The sequence below is a fragment of the Populus alba genome, chromosome 8 (genome assembly GCF_005239225.2).
Source record: "Populus alba chromosome 8, ASM523922v2, whole genome shotgun sequence".
NCBI classification, from domain to species: domain Eukaryota; kingdom Viridiplantae; phylum Streptophyta; class Magnoliopsida; order Malpighiales; family Salicaceae; genus Populus; species Populus alba.
The window spans coordinates 12,056,056-12,074,729 of record NC_133291.1 but is presented as its reverse complement, the minus strand read 5'-3'; the positions used below and the strand labels follow the sequence as shown (position 1 = coordinate 12,074,729).

Sequence of the window (18,674 nt, the reverse complement as noted above, 5' to 3'; positions counted from 1 at the left end):
TTTTATTTTTTTATTAACATGGATGTTTGGCATAGTTTGCGTGTATCTTGACTAATCTTACGGGTCCTGAAGTTAACGACCATGAAAATCTCTAGTAGTTTTAAGGTTTGTAGTACTTAAACTGATAACCTTTAAAAAATAAACTTAGAATCTGATTAGTTAAACTATATTTTTCCAGGTTATAAAAAACAAAGCGTAGTTTACTTACAGAAAGAGTGGCCTAGCTCAGAGCATAGTACTGAATGAGGATTACTCCATGAAAGCAGGCATTTCCCCTTTTATTTATTTATTTATTTATTTCCAGTTATTTCAGTCATATAAGTGATTTGCATCCCCTTTTTGAAGATTTTCTATGGAATCAATGCTTAGCACAAAACCGACCTGAAATCAGTTATCAGAAAAGGAAAAGATCAGTCAAAATCGAAGTTGGACATCAATTCTGCAAGCAATTTTGTTATCCCTTCCTCTTAAGTCTATCATGATATGGCTCGCAAGTCAAAGCTGGGTATCAATTTTGTAAGCAAATTGCAAGAGTGAGAACAGCCTGCAACAATGGCTCTCTTAATTAATGTTCCATTCTTGAAAAACTCACTTGCTAGTCATATAAATATATAAAAAAACTGCATGTTCAATGGAGAACTGGCTTTCTATTCTGTTGTAATTATGATAAAAAAAAAAGAAAAGAAAAGAAAGATGATCAAGCTCGCTAACATCTCTAGCTCCAAACTCCGACTTTGAATTGTGGTGTGTCCAGCAGGGACGTTACCGCCTCCTAGTTTGCTTGCGGAAACCATTCCTTTTTTTTTTTTTATTCTGTTCCTTTTGTCCTTTCAAAATATGTCTTTTTTTTTTTTTAATAAAAAAAAATTAGGTTCAACAGTGTAACCCGGGACTTATCTCTAAATCGATGTTTAAATTAATCTTTTTAATATTTTTAGATTATTTAATATGATGATATAAAAATTAAATTTTAAAAAATAAAAATATATATTATTTTGATATATTTCTAAATAAAACATATTTTAAAAAACAAAAAAATAAATTTTTTAAAAATAAAAAAATACTATTTTTAAATAAAAAATATTTTAAAAAATAAATATAATATCACTACAAAACTAGCACTTTATACTCTTGTTATCTTGCATAATAATAGTTGTTTTAATTATTATTAATTTTTTTGACAAGCATTGCTGCTATTTTTTTTTTTGAAAAATAATTTTAATATTCTAGAAGTACCCACTGGAGACACATGTACCAAAAAAAATTAATATAATTTTATTTTTCCTTTAATATATATCATTCTTATTTATTTAAATCATGTAAATAATATCAATTTTAATATAATTATAAATTTATATATGTGACTGGGTTTAACTTAAATAGACAGAGTTGTGGATACTGGGTTAGCGTTATTTCCTCCGATCAGTTTAAAAAGAAGAAGAAGGTATCCTAACAACCTGGGCTTAGCAAAAACTTTTAAAGCCCACATTTCCAATTAAAAAGGCCCAATATAAGGGCACTTATTACAAATCAGGAGAGATACCCTCCGTTCGTTCGGCGTTGCAGTTGCAGGAAAAAAAATCTCAACAGGAGCAGAAAAATCACTAGTAATGGCGGCAAACGAAGCTGGTATTGAAGTAACCGCACCAACAACAGGAGAGGTGGTGACCGAGCAGCAGCAGCCCCAGCCTCAGCCACAGTCGCATAAACTTGATAGGAAGTGGACCTTTTGGTTCGACAACCAATCCAAACAAGGCGCCGCCTGGGGCACTTGTCTCCGCAAGGTCTACTCCTTCGACACCGTCGAAGAATTCTGGTGGCACGTATTTCCTTTATCCATATTCTCTTTGAATTTTTTTATATCTATTGCTAGATCTTTGTTTAATTGATTGAGATTTTTCATTATTTTAATTTTTATTTAGGGCTTTGCTTAATGATATATATATATATATATATATATATTTTTTTTTTTTTTTTGCAGTTTGTATGAACAGGTATTTAAGCCAAGCAAGCTGCCTGGAAATGCTGATTTCCATTTATTTAAAGATGGGATTGAACCCAAATGGGAAGATCCAGTGTGTGCTAGTGGAGGCAAGTGGTCTGTTACTTCTAGCAGAAAGGCCGACTTGGATACCATGTGGCTTGAAACTGTAATCATCTTGCCTCTCACTCTTTAATTTTTGTGGTCTAGGCACCTTTGTTTTTAATATTAGCATGGTTTTTTTTTTTTTTAATAAATGATTGGACAGTTGATGGCTTTGATTGGGGAGCAATTTGATGAACCTGATGAGATTTGTGGTGTGGTTGCAAGCGTGCGTCAGAGGCAGGATAAACTTGCTTTGTGGACTAAAGCTGCTGCCAATGAGGCTGCCCAGGTTGTCACTCTCTCTCTCTCTCTCAGATTAACGTACCTTTGAATTTAGATAACATTTTTTCCAATATTTCAATGCTTTATATTGTCCCTTAAGCACCAGCTCTATGCACAGAACCTGCTCTTAGACATCATATGCATTTCATTGAAAGGTGTGCTTGGCTTTCTTTGCCTGCAGTGAATGGAAATTTCGTCGGCATTCTCTGGTTTATATATCGAGGCTTTTTTCTTTTCTGGTGTCCCATGTTTCAAAGACCGGGAAGAGAAACATGCGATTATATGTCTGAGACTAAATACTGATTCGCTTAATATTTCTAAATAATTAGAGTTTGCATGTAAACGGGGGGGTCTTGATGACTATATGGTTTCTTGCATCAACAAATATTGATGAAAGGTTTTCTCGGCAATGGCTGATTTTATAATGGTTAATTATGTAAGTAGACAATGGGTGACTAGCAGCTCAGGATTGTTTCTTTGTTTCTGTATCTGTGCAATGATTTACCTGGAGAACACATACTGCATATTGTTTTTAGCACATGTGGATGACTGTTTATCTGAAGCACACAAGCTGTTTGTCATTGCTAATTGCTGTCATTCATCTCTGCATATAATCTGACGAAGAATTCTGAGTAATTACAAGGAGTTGAGTGCTGTTCCTGAGAGTGCAGTAATGCTTGGTTGATATAGCTAAGCATGCCGATGATTAGAATTTATTCTCCCAAAAAACATGTGCTTAGATTGCTGACTTTCATTTGAGTCTGGCACTTTCTTTCACCTTTTATTTCTTGTATTCATTATGTATATGTGTGTTTTCTGGTAGATTATAATTTAGGTTTATATGGCAAGCTGAAGGTTCCAGTAAAGCTATTTAATTAGGCAGTGTTTGGATGACAGTTTGGCAATACACAACAAATTTAGCTCTATTTTGTTTTTCTGCTTAACAATTATCAGAACCTCCTTCCCCGTTCTATTTTCTGTGGTCTTTTCAAAACTTCAAATTTTCCCAAGTGATTTCCAGAGCTTTTCCTTGCTTGTGGGAAGGGATACTGTGCCATTACGAATGCAGTCTCATGTTCTTGCATGTTGATATGCATTTTCTATTCACCTTATCTATTGACAGCTAGTTGACACACTGATTCAACGTTTTTCTTCTGATGCTTTAGCCTAGATGAAATAGCTATGGATCTGTTACCACTTAGCTCAATGACAGATCAGCAAGTTGGAATCTTGGCTTTTTTATTGTCGAAACAAGTTTCCATGTTTACATCTCTTTTATGTAGAACATAACACAATGTTCAAATGGAAACTTCTCATTGGGATAATTGGAAACCAATAAACTCGCTGCTAAATGCTTCATGTTTATCAGTTATTGTTGCCCTCATTGCTTGGAAGTTTAGGAGCCCTTCACACCACTCCCTTTTGCACTCCGGTATAACGGGGTTCTGACATTTGAATTTTGTTACGTAGATGAGCATTGGCAGGAAGTGGAAGGAGATCATTGACGTCAATGACAAGATCACCTACAGCTTCCATGTAATCTTCTTTTTCTGGTAGTTTCTGGTTTTAATAAAAATTACTTCTTAAATCTTACTATTTTGGTAATTGCAGGATGATTCCAAAAGGGAAAGAAATGCCAAAAGCCGATACAATGTGTAAGCACTCCATGGCTGTCGTGTGACGTGCAGTGTGGTTTTCTTAGCATGTTTCCACGCCAAGAAATGGAATGTATTTTTGATCGGATGGTATCATGATGATGCTCCTTTAATTTTGGTGTTGGACAAGATTGAGCTTGTGAGAGTATTGTATTATACACTTACCAGCAATTTGTACTGTTAAGAGATATTGTTGTGCCCAATATACTTGGCAGAAGAAACACCACTTCTACAGTTCCAATCATTTTTGTACTTGGGTTTTGCTATTCTATAAAGAGATTTAGTTTTTGAATTCATGATGTCTGCATCGCTTATGAGCGTACCAACTGCAGCAGCATAATGGGTGCACGGATTTTCAAGAAAAAAGAAAAGAAATTCCTTGTGATCGGTGGTTGCAACCTTAAGGGAAGGCCGCTGGGAACTGCGAGGTGCTTGATCTAAAACGTGCCAGTGTATCACTTTGTTTTTGCTTCACATGCCTCCTCTAAGCTAGCAAGAAATGGCAGCATGGCTAGCTTTTTAGCTGTTTGAATGATAATTTTGACCACTCTAACTAGCACGACTTGCTATGAAGATGTCTCGTGAAAACTGTCAATTAAGATCATGCATAAAACATAATTTGCATGTTGAAGAAAGCTCTACTTGGTCCTAATTTTACACACTACAGTTTTCGTTTTTAAGATTAATCTATTATAGTTTCAGCGCCAGGATTCATTGGAGACCATTTGAGCAGTTCAAGCAGTAGCTAGCCCCCTACCCCCCCCGGAAGTCCAAAGTCACACTAGTAGCAATGTATAAATTGTATTGAAGCTTCAATAATCTAAAGACAATATTACAGGTAAACGAAGAGTGAATTAGGAATACAGTGTCGTTAACATGGTGATTCCAGGGGACCCAGATGAAGAGAGTATATACATCTGAAAGTCCTCAGATGAGCAGCGGGCTAGAAAAGCGTGCTACACGAAGAAGACAAGAGGAGAAATCGTTTCCTTTTTCAAGCAAGGAATCCAAGTCTTTCCCCATTCTTCTTGGCCAGCCTAATCAGTCCTTGCCTTTGTTTTGGATCTGCTCCTATTGATCTGCAGAATTCGGTAATCACCTGCTCCCAAAGCCATTTGACATAATTAACATATTAGTTATGCAATCTGATTAAATTGTTGGGGATCGATATTCTAAGGGTATTGCAAGGATAAATTCTTAGTAATCTTGATATAAAAGGCCAATATGTGACCAAAAAAAAAACCTGGAAAAAAGCTACCAACACCACAATTCATAGCTAGTGAAATTAAATCTGGTGATAGAGACAAGAACTATACCTGTGAGTGCAAGGCAATTGCTTTGCCTCTGAGCTGATTGAACCTTTTCTTGCCAATTACTTGACGCGTGATAACAACAACAGGTGCAAAAACACCCTTTCCTTCATTAACGTTCTTCATCATGGGAGGCGATTTCACTGGCTTCCCAACTCTAACATGGTTTGGCACTGACTTGATCAACATGGCATAGTCTTCACCAACGATTGAAGCACCCCAACTTCCCTTAAATGAAGTCCCAAAACCTCCATTAAACCCAGTTGCAGAAATCGAAGTAGCCATTGAAAAACACTGCTGCTAAACGCTCCAAGTTCCTTCAAGCTCTTGCTATTCTCTTTGATATCTAGATGGTGTTTCTTTTGCTCTACAAGAAAACTTGTGATGTATGTGTTTTCTAGGCCTTTGCAGAGGGAGGATATTTTTCGGTGTAAAATACGAGAGCCTTTGGTTTATAATAGGAGGATGGTGGGAGAGAAGGGGCTTCATGGAGCATTAAGAACCACACATGCTTGGTAGCTTGGATTTTTCCTTAGACCTCCGACCAAACACACACATGAGAAAGCATATTATTACTAGCGGTCCAAATTTTTAGAGGAGAAAATCATGACCTAGAATTTTAGTGTCTCTTTCCTGAGGATCGGGCCCTCACTCATTCTACCATTTTTTCACACGTAAAAGCTTCGATGGCATAATTCTGAACGTTCAGTTTATTATGATGGAAAAAAAAGAGTTGGCCGTATTTGACCAAAAGACTATTGAAATCGGGGTTGGATGCCACAGTTTAATATGAATTTGGCCGTATTTCCTCAGTTCTTGGATGCCACACACCGCAGGCTGCATGTGAACAACATGCTTGTGCTGTATTCTTCTCCTAGATAATATACACCGAGAATTATAGTTTATTTTCTAAATTTTATTGAGTGTGTAACAGTTTACATTTTATATCATTCTATAGTTTAGTCTATTTTAAATTTATCAAAAGTATAAATTAGAATTTCTGATTCTAGTAAATGTAAAAACATCTTGAACACCCGAGCCAACTTACTGAGTAACCAATATTCATCTTGGCTGGAGTGATTTTTATGGAACTAGATGTGGAAAAAGTTATTGTAAAATACTAGGAGGTTGATTTTTTTTATGTAATAAAATCGAATGAACCAAGAAAAAAAAAATATTGCTTAGGTTGTTTAAAACAAGTTTGAAACTCTCTCAACTGTGTATGCTATTTTAGTAGTGTTCTTCAATGGTAAAATTTATTTCTGGATTAGTTTTGGATGCCAAACAAGATCATTTAGTATCTTTTCCGCATAATCTTAAAAGATTTGATTTTTATATTAATTTGATGCATTTAAATGAATCCCAAATCCTCACATACTCCATTGTTCTATCAAAGAAAAAAAAAACCCACAGAAGATCACTTTATAACAGTGATCCCAAAGTTCCTTGGCCTCTTCATGAATACTTCATTGGCTGCCAAGAACAGCCGGCTGTGTAATGGCTGGCTAAGCAGTTTGTGGACTTACTGACACCATCATCTCTCCCGCAGAAGAGCTATGCAAGATCTCACTCTATCGTCTTCCAGGTCAATCTTTGCGAGCCCTAATTAACATTCTGGTTATACTGCATTACTTCTGTTGCTGGTTTCCCTGACTGGCATCCCTGTAAAGGAAGAGACAATTCGTGGAATCGAGGGCTTCTCTGAGCTGCACAAATACTGCAGGTAGACTGGACCTTCGCTGAAATGGGCTATGTAATTGACCTGTTCATTACAGAAACAGCTTGAGTTCTACGACATGCTCAGGCATGGTTGTTCCGATCAAAGACCTTCTCTAGCCCTACACTGACTTTTGTTATGAAGTCAGTTTGCCATGTTAGATTGTTTTCATATACCACAGCCAAATGAATATACTTTACAGCATAAATGTTCCAGATTTTTTGAGTTTAATGTCAAATTTAAGTAAAGTTTTCAAAATATAATTGCTAATTTTCTCTTAATTTTGATTTTAACTTTAATACTCCTACAAATAATGGATTACTATCCTTTTCTCTCTAGCATAACCATCAATTTTTTTTTTTTTTTTTTTTCAGATTTTTGTATTAATACATCTAAAATACTAAAATAACATTAATTTAATATTTTTTTTAAATAAAATATATTTTTAAAAAGAACCCAAAAACAAAAGCTATGCAATTCAAGTGTGTTTAGTATTGTATTTGAAACTTTATTTGAGTGTATTTAACTTGGAAAAAAAATATTAAACTAATATTTTTTTTAGTATTTTCAATCATTTTAATATTTAAGAATTAAAAAAATTAAAAAATAATTATTTTAAAATATTTTTTAAAATCCCTCTACTTCATCATGTTATCAAACATACATGTCCAAACAATCAAATGAAATTTCTTTTTTCCCCCCCACCGAAGTCTCATCCATCAACTTCCTGCATGAAGATTGTTTAACTTTTAATTTGATCAAACATATGCTATTCATCATTTATAGAAATACAATTTAGATATTAAGTTTATTTTTAAAAAATTATTAATTCAAGTTCTATAAATTTTAGAATTATTCAAAATTTATATAATTATTAATTTTAATATCTATAAAATTAAATGAGATGCACACCATTGGAATATTTATAATAATAATAATAATAATAATAAAAATATATTCATACATGATCTAACAAATTTATAAAAATATCCAGTCAAGACAATGCCACCAGTTGGAAGTGACCACATGACATCTTCTCCCCCGCACATTGAAAACTGGCCTTGGAAGAACAAGTTGGAACGTGTCGTGTCTGAACATTTCTCCAAACCTTAAAATAATCAAACAGAGACCGGAACATACAACAGAAACTAAAAAACCAGAAGAGGAGAAAGAAATGGCATCTCTCGTAACCCATTTGTGTGCCAGTCTTTTCCTTCTCCCTATTGGCCTACGACGTCTCTTCTGCTCCTCTTCTCTTTACCTCAAGAACACATCTCTTTTTAGATCCAAAACATGGTACCTCTCTGATCCCAAATGGATTAATCTTGATTTATATGCTCTCACTGTAGCCCTCCCTATTGCTTCTTTCTCTCTAATCTTTCTTTTCTTCTCTATTAGTACGGGTCATATAACTTACCGTTTCTCGTTCTTGCATCAATCAGTGCTTCTATTTCTCTACTGGGTTTTGGCAATTCTGTTTGTTTTACGCGATAGCATTGACCTTTTAGTCATTCTTGATAATTTCTTGTTTGTGTTTGGTGGGATTTTGTTTTTTGTAGAGTATTCTTTTATTGGTGAGGGCACTTCTGGTCTTGTTGGTGAGGCTGTTTATGGTTTGTGTGGTAAGCTGAGTCTTGTTTGTGGACTTTGTTGTTTGTATTTGGCTATTAGGCCTGGTGCATTTTTTGCTGAGTATTGTTTGTGTTGTGGGTTGGTTTTGAAAGGGACTTGGTTTTTGCAAGCTGGGTTGTGTTTATATACTGATGTTTTTGGTTTGAAAGGGTGTCATAAGATTGAGATTTTGCCAGGAAGTGGAAATGTTGAGTTCAAGTGTGATCTTGAGGAGGATGGATTAAGGGGTGTGGCATTGGTGAATTTGTTGTTTGTTGGGCATGCAATTGTTGTCTTTCTTGTGAGCTTGGGGATGCTTGCATTGTTGTCAAGTAATAGGAATTTGAGGCATGGTGAAGCAAGTGGTCCTTTGTTGGCAGGGCTTGAATCTGACAGTGCTTTGATGCGGGCGCTTCCTGAATTTGAGGTGGAATGAAGTGTATTTTTTTTCTTCTAATTTCCCATGTATTTACGATACAAAATTTTAGTGTTTAATTGAATTTAAATCGATTGTTTGTCTATACATGTAAGGCAATGGTGTTCTCTTCCTGATATGCTTTTGCTGTTTATGCCCAGAAAGGGTTACTAGGTCGTCCTTTTAATTTTGAATTACCTTTGATCAGTGAATGATTATGGTTAAGCTTTTTATTTATCGTTTTCGTTTAATGAGCAGTGTTGGCAAAACAATCAAAACTTGTGGAACTAATTAAGGTGGTTTGACTTGCTTTCATATCTATGTATTTGATGAGAGGCCATAACATAATCATGCGAACAGCCACATACAGGTGCAATTTTGTAGGAAAATAAAAGCTCCGTTCAAATGAAATGTCATATCTTTTCAGCTAATCATCATGCTAATATTTTACAGCAGAATCGGCTGGCGTTTTTTTCTTTCCTTTTTGTTTAGCAGGAGATGCTTCTAAAGTCAAGTTCCTCTTTTTTATCTTGCAACTAGGTACTGTAAAACAAATGTATTTTGTAATCTAATACGTACACAGATGGACCGCCAAACATTGAAGCAATTTGAGCTCGTTTATTTGCATTCTGTATCCAAAAGTGAAAATGAAGGTTCATGCAAGACCACTTGTATACAGGATGGATTTCTAACATGTTACCATTTGCTGATATAATTATTGGAAACAGTCTCAAAATCATGTACATTTTATGAAAAGTACGGGATGTAGAAAAGGCCTTGATTCTTATAATTGCCATACTAACATGTGCTTCCATAGATTAGGCACTGAGAGGCCAAAACTTGGAAACGGTTGCTGCATTTGCCTGTTGGCATCGATAACATTTTCTGCCTACTCCAATGGGCAGGAGCAGGCACAGGATTTAGATATTAAAGGGCCAAAAAGAATGTATGTATGTATTTGAGAGGGGCTTCAATATCTGTTTCTGCCTTTGAGTAAAGAATGTATGTATCATCAAAGTGTTTAAAGTTCAACATTTTATACAAGTTTATTTTGATATTTTCTTTCATTTGATTGTAAATACCCGCAAGCTTTAGAGTATTTCCAGTTCTACAGTGAATAATTAAGATTTCATCCCTCTAACAGCATGTAAAGTATAGTAGCAAAACAAAGTATATTTCAATGAAATTTAGGATTCAAGGCAGAAATATGGTAGATTTTTTTTTTACTATCATTCAAGTTGAAGAATTGCTATTTTAGTGGATAAAATGCACAGAGTGAAGCGCATTAATTTGTGATTTTTATTTATTTGATGCGTTTGGAGCCAATTAGAAATTCTTTAGAATTTTTCAGATTTTGAATAAGGTAAAATTTAAGGACCTCTATGGTGTGAATTCACAGATGGATCATGGCCTTTATCAATTCGTGTATTTTTACTGTTGAACTCAGGTGCTATTGTTTTGTCGGATAGCTTCTCTCCTTTTCCCATTCTCACATTCCTCTTCCTCACAAAACACTAAATCTTTGAGTATCATGGAACGTGTATTTAATTTATTTGTTGTAGAAAGCTGAAGTCTTTGTGCCCCTTCCAATTTTTTCTATCAAACTGCAAATAAATGGAATGTGACTATCCTTTCGGTGATCTACTTGCAAGATGCTGTGCATGAGATGGATGAGATGGATCCAGCGTTCATAAGAGGAAGATGTGCTACAGGAGCAACATCTAAGTAGTATTTATGTTTAGTACTGTAGCACGCTACTGAAGGAAGACTTTTCTAAATGTGCCCTGGATAAAAGAAGAAAAGAGTCAGACAATAGTTGTGATTTAAATCAAGATATTTCTGGTATCCTGTAAGCAGCGTTGCATGACTCGTCTAAGATACCTTTTTTTAACTTGAATGATGAATTTTTTCTCACGTTCTGATGTCTGTTTTTAGCTAACAAGGAGCACTTTCTATCTGTTGATACTTTTGTTTGTCATCGTCTCCCCCACAGACACACACACACACTTTTTACCTTTTGTAGTTTAGTTTTCATCCACATTTATCTGTAACGCACAAGTCAAATTGGCAATCATGTTATCACTTTGAGAATTCTCAGCAGCAAATGCTGTTGTTGGCTTTTGACCTATAAAGATACCAGATGCTTGTCTACTGGTTCAGTATTTTGATGTTCTGTGAAGTCTTCAATTGATGATCTCCAGAACGAAACCTTGGAGATTTCTTCCTCTTGTTTACTAAAATCAGATTAATGGAACTGTTGCCGCTACATCCTCTGGGAACATGTTGAGGTTTTCTTTTTTAAAAAATTATTAGTATTTCTTAGTTGTTGACTTTCCTTGTTAAAATTTCCGATGTTTTGATTTTCATTTATATTTATATACCTATTCCTCAACTATCATTCTGCTTATCTGTTTGGTTTGTTTGCCGCTTTCATGATTTTTCCTATCCATTCTGCTAACCAGGCGTGTTCTACTTCAGAAAAGGGAAGCAAGTAGAAAAGCTTTAGGACCTTGTAAGATATATTTAAGCTGAGTTTGCAAATCTAAGATTGCTTGAAGAAATTTGGATGGCCAGCATTTTTCCTTTTTCATCAAGGTGGAGGTACCGCTGACTAAGAAAAAAATAGAGGGAAGGTTGTTGAGGAGGTCCTTTATAGCATGCGTCTCTAGATATGCTGGTAAGGTAGAGTGATTGTACTAGAGTAGAAGGGATGAGAGTATTAATATGGATGTTAGGGCGTGTAAATACACCATTAAAGTCTGGATAAGAAATGAGTACATAATCTGGATGGTGGGGGTGACTCCTGTTGAAGGGAACTTAAAGAGAAACTAGGATCATCTCACATCCAACATCAAGTCTGAATGAACTGATGAGGAATGTGATCACATTGAAGTATTAAGATGGAATAAGGAGGTTGATGGAAAAAATATCATGGGCTAAAGTAAAAAACAAAAATGATTTAGTATCATAACAGCTTACAAAGAGCCTGGCCTAAAATATTTCTGGATGGAAATCCATGGAAAGGAACCCAAATCGTTTAAGATTGAGGGTTATATGAGTCGAGACAATAATAAATAAATCGAAAATGACTTGAGTTGAAGTTGCAAGGAGAAAAAACAGGAAATGGATTTTTTTCTTCTGAATTTCTTATATATATATTGTAGCTTTAAACAGACTGGAGTAAAGAAAAAGGACTCGGTATTCTTTAAGGGGCACCACATATAAGAAATCTTAACTAGCATCTTTTAAGCGGCTATAGCAGAAACATATATCAGTAGCGTTTTTTTTTGGTGATCTAGGTAGGGTATCTTACGGGAGTCATTTGCAATGTCAATGTTCTAAAGTTGTTCTAGTTGGGGCACTAGTAAGCTGAAGAGAAATTCAACTACAAAGGTGCATCTGACGGAAATTCATGGTTCTACAGCCCTGCAAAGCAGATTTTGCTACCTACGTAATGATAATCACCTTTCCTTCTTATAGGTGTCTTCTTAGAAGGTTTGATGAAGAGGGTATGCTTATCAGGAGGGAGTTAGCAACCGAAACCTTAACAAGTAATAAAAACTAGAATTGTGTGAAACCGGAGTGCATATCTGCTGGCAATTATAGATTCAAGTCTACTATCCAGAGAAATTTTGTTTCAACTGTTAATCTTTTGTGTGTACACGGTTCGGCAAAACAAGGAAAATATACAAGTGGCTTGGTTGCTGGACTTTCAGAAAAAACAATATCAGTGCAGAAAATTTCTAGTAAGTTTCTCTGACCTCTTGATTTAGTTTAATACGTAAATATGATTTTGAAGTCTAGTTACACATTAAAATAACTGTCACATTACAGGAGGTTGCACGAGCTTAACTAATCTTGCTTTCTTTTACCTGTTTGTGTATGATTAACTGATACAAACTGCAGAATTCCCATTACAGTGGTGTTGTTAATAAGATTAGATTCATTTAACGATAGACCAGATGGCTCTTGAGCTTGCTCTATTGCCATTTGTCACAATCTTAGTATAATAGAGTAACATGCAGCTTTGATGTACTTCTACTAGACAAACGCAAGCTAATATTCATGGATAGAAGTTCACATAAGGCACAAAAGTACATCTCATAACTGCAAATAAGAATATATAACATGGAGTTTACATCATTCTAGCTTAGTATATCGCAGCGGAGAAGAGAACTTTGGGATTGTCAACCATCGTCTATGAAAACGCCGAAATCCATGAATTTTAATCCGAAAATGAATTTGCATGATCTTCCTGGTTAAATCACGACATCTTCTCTTAAAGTTTTTTGGTTTTGATAATCCGACCAATTTTCCAACATACCGACATTCTGCATGTGCTGGAACACAAACAAAACATGAATGTAAACCAAAAGTAAAGAATATTTATTTGTCACTTCTTTCTTAACTCATTCTCTTGTCGTCATTCTGCTGATGAGACTGTTGAGCAACAAATTATCGTTTTAAAGACGTTCTTATTTTAGTATTTCTCTAATTGCCATATAGATGATTGAATGACTTGTGGGTTAGTTAAGAGTTTCTCAGCCCTGAATCCATCAAAACATAAGAGACATCATCTGGTGCCTCTATGTGAAGCAAAATTGAACTTGCCCTTGTTCTTTTCTTTAATTTTGTCTGTAATAACATAAATGACCTGAAAACTTTACCTTTAAACTTTCTAACATCTTCATTTTCTTCCAATTTTTCCTTGTGCAGAACCTGCAAGTTGCAGTAAGAAACTTAGTCTCACTGTCCTCTTTTCGAGGGCTAATGTATTATAGACTTGTGATTACTTTTCTTGCAATGTGGAGTTGCTAGGTTGGATCCAAAATTACCGTTTGGAGTGCAGGGGAAGAAAAACAAAAATCAAAATGCAAAACAGTTAATTTTTCAATGGCAAGAAAGGAAAACTGTAATGCTCTTTGGTTATCAATCTTATGTTTAGGGTTTTTGTTCAGCACCTCAACCAAACTTTCCAGACGCTTTTGCATCCTTCTTTGTATGAAACCTCTGGTGCCCTATTGGAGAAAATCTTGTCAGCAAAGGACGTATGCGCTATGAACTCCAATGCTCAGCACCCCTCACGCCCAAAGAACCTCAATAGAAAATAAATAAAAGAAAAAAAACCTTGATAGAAAATATTACCTTCACATGTTTTTTCACATAGGCATAGAAGTTCAATAGACTCCATACTGTTTTGTCTAGTTTTTTACCTTCAACATGGCGTGAAGAAATATCTGGCAATGTGGAAGCAAAAACGTCAGCTTAAACATACTCAACTTTTTCTTGTATGTTGATAACCATGTCTAAGAGGGGGAGGATAACAAATGCTATTATTAATATCGAAATGAGAATTTTCAAAATCAATGAATTTAGTGCATGTATGTTGTGTACCGAAGTTATAGCTAGTTGTCAAGCAATTTTGTTATTTTCACTGATAATCATTGCAAAACGATGGAAATGTTGTTTAAACCACTCTATTCGTGGTTTCGTCTTCAGTTATGAGCAAGGGAATACCAAAAGACACAAACCCTCCATTGGTGCTTAAATCTTCTAAAGGTTCTCCTCTCAGTTCTGGCGGAGGAATGGGTGACCAGGTGCATGGTGGTGCTTTGGCCCATTTTTCTGAACTACCCACATCCATGAGCTCCTATTGCAAAAGGAAAAGGAGAAAGGCTAGTGAAGATGCCGTGTTTTTTAAATAAAAACAAGAAGAGAATTCAGGACCAAACCAAAAATCAGGTGTCTCCGATGTTTGGTGTTTTGCGAACCTGAAAGAAGGCTGTTGCTATAATCACATCTGAGTGCTCTTTAAAACGCATTGGGAATACTGCTGTGATTTTTTGTGGCTGTCAAGCAAAAAATATTATTTCAATTTAGCAGCCTGTACTCGAATATGAAGTCTAATATTGTCCCTCAGGGATTGAAACCTTAATTAGAAGAAGTTGATGATTGCCTGAGTGGTATTACCTGTCTGATGACATAGAAGGGCTCTCTTGGGTGATAAACAAGTTTAATTGGCTTATTCATTCCTTGGGATGTGTCCTGGGAATTGACATTTCTCAACATTTCTTTCAGCTGGGAACATAGGATAACTGCTTGCACTGAGGAAATTTGCGTAATCACTTTGTAAGAGTCTGGAAAGGAACATTTGTATCAGCATGATTACGAAGTGCAGAAATTTCACAGCATGGTATGAAAATGGACAAAAAAAATAAACATTTCCTATTAAGATTTTCTTCTTTATCCTTTCATTCCTTAAGTTTTAGGATCTTGAGTTGAATGCTTTGTCTACATTTAGTAGAAGTCCCTTTCAGCTCTTATTATTGTTTCAGCTCTCCACGTAAACAGATGGTACTATTTTCTGAGTTGTTGACTCTTTTCAGGAGTATTATCTGCTAATCTCTTTATTTCCTACTCTCGGTGTCACAGAAAACTTGGTATGGATGTCTTCAAATCTGAGATTGTGGACAGTGGAACTGGCAGAAGCAGGAAACCTATTATTTAAGAGGACAGCTAACTAAGTACTACAGTGATCTGGTACTCTAGTTGATCAAAGATTCAAAATTTCAGGTTTAAAATGTCTAGTTTGGGTGGTTGAACTTTTCTTTGTACTGTTAATTTGTGTTTGCTGGAACACCTGAACTCAGGTTTACTGCATGGAGTTCTTGTATCTCTTGTTTGTGTAAAGAATTTACACAACTTTCTTCTCGTTCAAGCTTTCTTTCTTCTTTTGTAGACTGATAGTTTGAATCTATGTTTTCTCTGTATATTCCATACTGATGCTATAATATATTGAAAACCACTCTCGATTTTTAGTTGAATAGAAGGAATAATATGCTTAAATTCAAGACAGCACTAGTATGCGCCACAAAGCACCAATGAGCGCTTGTTTTTTTATATATAATTATTGTTATTGCGATGATTTGGAGAAGTAGCAAACCTTTTCCACGTGGAATCTTTGCAAGATTTAGCTTTAGGGTAAGCTGATATCCTTCTTTTGCAGGTTCAACAATCTCCACAGCATCCGAGCAAACTTGCTTTACCATCTGCGTAGTGTACGACGACAAACCACATGATAGCAGGGCTCCCTGGGACAGTAGTGGAGTTGATATTGACAGGTAGTTATTTTGTGGATCAGCTGCAGAAGACTGTGAACATTACAGGATGATTACCATAATAATTCTCAACATTTTGTTGAAACCCTATATATGTCAGGATAGCACAAATTGACAGATAGTAGGCATGTCCTTCTTTAGCATGCACACAGCCATTAATCTCAACTATTTCCACAGCTGCAGATTTCCAGATGCTGAGTCATTCCAACTATTTGTGTTGACATAAGCTATCTGTAATCATCATGCTAAGAATGCAATAGACTAACCTGAACATGGTATTCCACGCACCCGAATTCATACAAGTGATGATCGATCTCCACAGGCTTCTCAGCACTATCATGAAAGGAAGAGCATCAATTCTCATCATCGTTTTTGTTGATCATCCATGCAACTTGAGATACATGTTTGCTTACTTGGAATGTGAAGGAGAAGAAAGTAATTTCAAAACTGACCAGAGCAATGAATGCCTACTACTTTCAAGGTTAGCATTTTGTTAGTTTCCTTTTCCTTTCCTCGACTACTAGAGCTTGAATATCTAGAATTGCATCCACACAACATTTTCTATTTGTATATGAAATATACTGATGAGATAGTTCTGTAGAGGCAGAGACTTGTTACATGGAGTCGATGAGACAGACACCTTAGCAGAACTTATCATACATTTATTTCTTAATTTCCTGTTTTTTATTTAGGGTAAGTCAATGATAAATCATGTTGTATGCAGAAGTTACCATTAAACAAAGAAATTCAACCATCTCAGATATGATAAATGAGGATTAGCAACAAGTAAAATTCTACCCTGAGAAACTTGATGGATCAAAAGTGCTTACTGGTATAACTTGAGCAGGATCTCCTTGAGTGCAGGGGACACCCTCTCAAAGCATGCCATGTTGAAGAATCCTCAATCAAGTTTTAACTCGCATGGTGGTGGAAATGAACTCAGATATAGAACTCCAAATCCACAGGTTTTGTCTATATCTGTGAACTTCGAGTAGAAAGCAAGTTGAAATCTTGCAATCATTGTGAGCAACCCAAGAAGCAAGTACCTACCGTTATTTCCCTCTCATCTCTCCATCTTTCTGCCTTGTCACTATGTTGTTTGTAGAGTAAGCTAAATCGATCACCTGCCAACATCCTCCTACTATAAGCTTCTGTTTGATTTTCCTATACTTGTGCCTATACTGTGAGGACATTTTTTTTAAAAAAATGTTATTTAAATATCACAAGTGCATTTTAAAAAAGAAAAAAAAGTAAATCAACTATTGGGTTAACGGTTCAATTTTTTTTTTTTAAAAGCAATTATAATAACTTAGAAAAAAAATTCTCTTTCTAAAAGGTTTAATTTTCAACTGATTAAATATGAAAAGAAAAAAATAGGTAAATAAGGGACAAGAAAAATTGGTGCAAGTTAACTCGGGTTAGCATGACAAACATGTCATCTGGTAATAAAAGACAAGTTAACCTAGTTTTATTTATCAAACTCGTGGTTTAAGTCATAAGATCGAGATAATCTAATAAAAAATAAATCTAAGAAAACCATAAAGTTATTAAAAAAAAATGTCAAATAATGAAATAAAAAAATGAAACAAGTTAAAAAACAAAAACAAATGTCAACCTGTGTTGATTTTTCAAACTCATGACCCAGGTCAGTGGATCAAAAGCATATACATGGACAAACTACAAAGTTCAATTTTTAATTAATCAAATGTTGAAAAATAAAACTAGAGAAAAAATTCAAATAAAAAATAGCAATTAAAAAGAATGAAGATAAAAAAATAAAAAAATAAATTAGAGGACAATAACGAATTTTCTATTGAAGGTTAAAATTAAAAAGAAAAATCATTGTAACAAAAGGACCAAAAAATAAAATGAATGAGGACCAAATTGAAAAAATAATACATCATTAATTTGAAATAAAAAAAATTGTACAAAAATATTAAGAAAAAAATAAGGACCAAATTGAAAAAATAATTTATCACAAATTGGGATTGAAAGATAAATCAGAAAAAAAAAACTTTTATAAAAGGATTAAAAAAAATAAAAATAAAAAAATAATAATAACTGAAGTTGAATATCAATAACTAAGAAGACAATTCTAAAATTTTGAACGGCTAACATAATTCTTGAGGGGATTGAGATAAATGAGGAGACAAAAAGCTTCATTTACGATAATCCATCCTGCCATTACGACTCACCACCCCACCAAGAAGAAGATGCCATGAAGATTCCAACGATACGGTAGAAAGGCATTGTGGCCACTAAAAGACGCCGCATGTGACGGCGCCAGAAAGCCGTAAGTACCTCTTACATGGTGGCATAAATGTTATATGTGTCACCTACTTTTTCATTTTGATAATATTTTATGTTTGTTAAAATATCAAGTTATCTTTGACTAATTTAATAATAACAAAAAAAAAAAAAAATAGATTGAAAAGATGAAAAAGTACCGAGATGTAAGATTTAAAAAAATTGTTTTAAAG

At 34.8% G+C, this 18,674-nt stretch overlaps 4 protein-coding genes across 6 annotated transcripts; 2 read left to right on the top strand and 2 right to left on the bottom strand.

Moving 5' to 3' along the window:
- The first annotated feature begins 1,522 nt into the window (after positions 1-1,522).
- LOC118057651 (eukaryotic translation initiation factor) lies at positions 1,523-4,315 on the top strand. Its single transcript, XM_035070300.2, has 5 exons — positions 1,523-1,819; positions 1,982-2,150; positions 2,250-2,375; positions 3,839-3,904; positions 3,980-4,315. Exons 1-5 carry the CDS (start codon positions 1,611-1,613, stop codon positions 4,025-4,027), a joined length of 618 nt encoding a protein of 205 aa, XP_034926191.1. The 5' UTR covers positions 1,523-1,610; the 3' UTR covers positions 4,028-4,315.
- A 490-nt stretch (positions 4,316-4,805) lies between these two features.
- On the bottom strand, positions 4,806-5,819 carry LOC118057672 (protein PROTON GRADIENT REGULATION 5, chloroplastic). The gene is made up of 2 exons (XM_035070314.2): positions 5,340-5,819; positions 4,806-5,122 (listed from the first exon to the last, which is right to left on the bottom strand). Exons 1-2 carry the CDS (start codon positions 5,616-5,618, stop codon positions 5,018-5,020), a joined length of 384 nt encoding a protein of 127 aa, XP_034926205.1. The 5' UTR covers positions 5,619-5,819; the 3' UTR covers positions 4,806-5,017.
- Positions 5,820-8,075: 2,256 nt separating this feature from the next.
- LOC118057646 (uncharacterized) lies at positions 8,076-9,213 on the top strand. Of its 2 annotated transcripts, XM_073410714.1 has the most exons (2): positions 8,076-8,672; positions 8,859-9,213. In XM_073410714.1, the coding sequence occupies exons 1-2, from the start codon at positions 8,225-8,227 to the stop codon at positions 9,095-9,097; spliced, it is 687 nt and encodes a 228-aa protein (XP_073266815.1). In that variant the 5' UTR covers positions 8,076-8,224; the 3' UTR covers positions 9,098-9,213. The 2 variants fall into 2 exon arrangements, with proteins under 2 accessions (XP_073266815.1, XP_034926181.1); XM_035070290.2 differs by having other exon boundaries at positions 8,081-9,213.
- Positions 9,214-13,118: 3,905 nt separating this feature from the next.
- Positions 13,119-17,172, bottom strand: LOC118057631 (actin-related protein 2/3 complex subunit 2B). 2 transcript variants are annotated; one of them, XM_035070270.2, is made up of 10 exons: positions 17,025-17,172; positions 16,461-16,527; positions 16,020-16,227; positions 15,047-15,213; positions 14,848-14,925; positions 14,594-14,726; positions 14,222-14,313; positions 14,038-14,094; positions 13,744-13,795; positions 13,119-13,416 (listed from the first exon to the last, which is right to left on the bottom strand). In XM_035070270.2, exons 1-10 carry the CDS (start codon positions 17,081-17,083, stop codon positions 13,217-13,219), a joined length of 1,113 nt encoding a protein of 370 aa, XP_034926161.1. In that variant the 5' UTR covers positions 17,084-17,172; the 3' UTR covers positions 13,119-13,216. The 2 variants fall into 2 exon arrangements, with proteins under 2 accessions (XP_034926161.1, XP_034926169.1); XM_035070278.2 differs by having other exon boundaries at positions 15,047-15,180.
- Positions 17,173-18,674: the final 1,502 nt, after the last annotated feature.